This window comes from Morone saxatilis, unplaced genomic scaffold (genome assembly GCF_004916995.1).
Source record: "Morone saxatilis isolate NCDOM2014 unplaced genomic scaffold, NCSU_SB_2.0 Contig18, whole genome shotgun sequence".
Classification (NCBI taxonomy): Eukaryota; Metazoa; Chordata; class Actinopteri; family Moronidae; genus Morone; species Morone saxatilis.
In genome coordinates this window covers 29390986-29395026 of record NW_023339740.1, presented here as the reverse complement: position 1 = coordinate 29395026, position 4041 = coordinate 29390986, and the positions used below count along the sequence as shown (strand labels likewise).

The window sequence follows — 4041 nt, the reverse complement described above, 5'->3', positions numbered from 1 at the left end:
GCCTCTCCATCGGCCTCAGCTCCTGGAAGAGCCGCTCTCTTTGCTTCCTGTGTGCGGTCCTCATCCATCACCAGCAGCCAGTGGGCGCCCGGCCGACATTGTGTTTATGCAACTTAAAGAGCTTTTCTCTGCCCCGCCACAGTGATGTATCGCCCAGGAGCCCAAAACAGATGATGTGTGCACTGGGAGGATGGGAGGATGAATGAGCTGGATGCACCTCGCTGGGAGAATCTGTCGATATTCATGTTAATAACAACCACAGAAAATGGAGCGTTTGGGATGAAACGGGGTCGGCTGATGCTGTGGTTTTGTTGGAAGATTTAAAGGCTTGTACAGGCGTTGGGTTTGCTTCATATTGCACAGCGGGAAAATCTGTCAATATTAATGTTGATAACAAAGAGAGTGCAGTGTGGAAACTACGTGCTGTGTTCATGTGCTTTGGGTTTTGTAGGTTTTTGGGATGTTGTGAGACTGTTTATTACTGTTATAGTTCGGACATTTAACGACTGATTGAGTTTGAAATATTGTTTGTTTGGCTCTAAATGAAGTCTTATGTGAAACAAACATTTATTTAACGTGTTTGAAGGTTGTTCTGCTGTATTTTAATAGTTCCCCAGTAAAAAGTTTAAAAAATGTTTTCTCTGGAAACTAGCTGAAAGGGAATTTACAACAAAAATTAAAACTCAATAAAACTGAAAAATACACAATATAACTCTGGTGTGGACATGTTGAAAAGTGCAGGATGAATTAACAACTTATTATTTTGGAAATATCATTAATAATACCTGAAATATACTCATTGTTGGAGCCGATAAACCAGACTTGTGTCCTTTCAGTGTATTTCTGAATTTTTGTGTTTGAGCTTATAACATCCTGATGTTCAATCCCACCTGAAGGACGTCCGTCCTCTGTGTCCCTCCCGCTGTATCCGTCTCCTGCCTTCAGCTCTTCTTTAACTCCAGCATTTAAAAAGGAAAAATGTCAAACGACTAATCTGCTTCTCTCTCGCTCTTTCTAAAACAGCGGAGAGAGGGAGGCAGAGTGGGGCGCTGTTCTCTGGCAGGCGGGTTAATAACTTGCTTTGCTCTGGACGCCTTAAATTGGTTTCCATTGACACCTGCTATCTGTCGGCTGATAGCAGCGAGGACCTCATCAAGTGTAAAGACGCCAAATAACCCTCCACAGAGAATAACTCCTCTCTGTACACACAGGCGGTTACTGTCCGCTTTTTTCTTCCTCCTCTGCTGATGATGTTGCCTTTCACTCCTGCAGCTTTGTCACTTTTCAGCAGCACCTCGATGCCTCGTTAAGATAAACTGTTCGTTTCCATTCAAGCTTTTTAATTGCCTCAACACGAGGTCGGGCTTATCTCAAATTAGACGTTCAAATATTGAAATATTTGTCATTACTGGGCTCCCTTTTTTGTCAGAACGGGAAGATAATCCGACGGACGTCTGCTGACAGAGAAAAGCACAAAAGAGACAAAAGGTTCAGTGCAGAACAGCCAATGTGTAAAAACATAATAGTCATAATGAAGCGTAATGCAGGGTTGGGAGGGTTACTGTAATCTAATGTAATCTAATAGTTACTAATTACCTGTTAACAATGTGGTCAGAAACATAATCCAAATATCACAATATTAAAGGGGCCATTATAAGTTCATTAGTTTGGATTAGCTCAACAACAAATATGCAAATAAAGACGAGAAAATATTGACGGGTGAGCTAGCTAGCTAACGCTGACTTTAGCTTAGTAAATGTTACTGTGATACTTTATAAGGCTATATAAGGTTTATAACGCAGTATTTGTACTGCAGTATTGTCAGTGGGGTTGGTATGAGTACTTTTACTGAATGGACCTGAATACTTCCTCCACCCACTGCCTCACTGCACCCTTCCCCTTTATGAAAGGTGGATTGTGGGTAACTGTGTATGTGCTGTTAGCTAGTTAGCTGCTAGCAGTCTTCATTGATTCTGTTCGACCAAAGACGCTAACAACAAAGTGAAGTGGTTTCATTCCTGATGTAACAGTAACACTGACCGTCACTTCAATAATTATAAGAGAAGTAAGAGTAAGGATGTGTACCTGTAATAAGAATGTGGAGTAATTGATCGGACTGGGTGCTGATTGAACAGATAGATCCCTCAGGACGCACCGCAGCTCACGTGTTTCCATAGCAACCCACGCCACGTGACTTTGCTGTTTCTGTCATTGATTGAAGCGTAGTGGCCATACCGTCCTGGCGTCTGGATTCCTGCAGGAAGAATCATCTCAGTGAATCTTCGTTGATGTTCACTAACGGTTTCGAGGCGTATCATCAACCTGCTCACGTCTGAGCCCCTCCCACTGAAGATAAGGACGAGAGGAATCGAGGAAACAAGACGTCGCGTCCTCTGAACCGTGATCTGAAGAGACGTCCACTGTCAGTCAGCTTTTGATGTTTCAATGTTTGCAGACATTGACGCACTGTCCACGTATACCATGGTTTATATTCTGCATGTTCAGTCTAATCTCAGTCTGTAATTAGACATCGTTAATGCTATCAACGTGATTTTGATATGTGATGATTTGCAGCTGCATTTATTGATATTGTTTGTAAGTTCATTATTTGATTCTCCGGGTTGTAATTAGTATATTATTATTCATTGATAATATTTAATGCCCAGTATGTTTTAGGGAAAGTAGAAATTATGTAAATAATATATCACATTAAATTATAGTTTCTACCGGACGCACAAGAATTTCTCAAACAAACTGCTAAAGGTAAGAATTCTAAAAAAATCATAACACCAGTTTACAGCTCCCTATATATTACTATAATATTCATAAGTCTGCAAAATGTATGTGGTAACGTTAGCTTATAAATGGAGTCCACTAACGTCTACAAACACCCGACACCCATCACAACACAGAGTCCAAAAGCTGTCAAAGCTGTTGGCAGTAAAAATTATCAGGAAGGTTCACACTCCTCGCTGTGAATTGGGTTTGTCATTTGAGTTTCTAAATGTTGGTTTCAACTTGGTACCGAAGCATTGGTTCTTGTGACATCACTAATTTTTACCAGATTTTTCAGCTTCAGTCTCCGAACTGACGACTGACTTCCTCTGACTGTAACATTGACGACTCCAAAAAGACACAAAAAAAACACCAAAAAGATTGCTGTAAGTTCATTCTGTTAGTTTCAAACTAAATACGAACCCAGGTTGATCTGAGTGAGGGGCTAAAATGCAATCACAATTTTCCAGGATATTTTAATCAGTTTCCAGGTTTTCCAGGCTACGTGGGAACCTTGAAGAGAGAAGTGAAAGCAATATAAATTACCAGAGAGCTGCAGTTTGCCACATCAGCAGAACCTGAAGAGTCCTCCACATTTTACCTCCTCCTTCTCCTCTCATCCATCCCCAATGTGTCCCTTCTGCTGTTTCTCACCCTGAGATGCAATCAGATCAGTCTCTGACAGTTCAGACTGAGAGTTAGTGAGTGAATGGGTTTGTCTGTGGAAGTTCCCATCATTCAGCGCCTGCACAGTGACAGAGAGAGGCTCAATAACACAGAGTCATTTAGAACATGGTTTCATTCGGTCTCATTGTCTCTGGTTGCTCGCAGTCTGCCAGAGAATCTGTGTCTGTCTCTCTCGTTCGTCTCAGATTCAGCCAGCAGTTGGTAAAGTGGTCAGTGATTGGTTGGTATTGATCAGCAACAACCATCCAGTGAATGTATGTGGATTCTACAGTGTTAATAAAGTTGTGTGTTTGGTGGACCGGTGTGTGCACCACACACTTTGGTGTGTCTCCACATGAAAAGATTAAAATAAATTGGCAAATCAATTTTTTTCTACAGATATTTAATGTTTATTTAATAGATTAAACTGTTAAATTCAAGTTTAATACTGTTAATACATTTCTAAAATTATGTAAAATTAATGACAAGAGTAAAAAGTATATGTAATTTTAATTTAATAATTTTAAAATGGATTTGTTTGTTAACTTACAGATATCTTGTATAATTATGGAAGTCCAAATACAGTTTTTATCAGTGTAA

General features: G+C 40.2%; 1 protein-coding gene across 1 annotated transcript in view; it reads right to left on the bottom strand.

Moving 5' to 3' along the window:
• Window positions 1-3391: 3391 nt before the first annotated feature.
• Window positions 3392-4041, bottom strand: part of LOC118328773 (metabotropic glutamate receptor 7-like) — a gene marked incomplete at its 5' end in the record, with an annotated part of 12943 nt that continues 12293 nt past the window's right edge. The window contains 1 exon segment of the mRNA XM_035662672.1: window positions 3392-3520. Coding sequence (XP_035518565.1) covers window positions 3392-3520 — 129 coding nt within the window.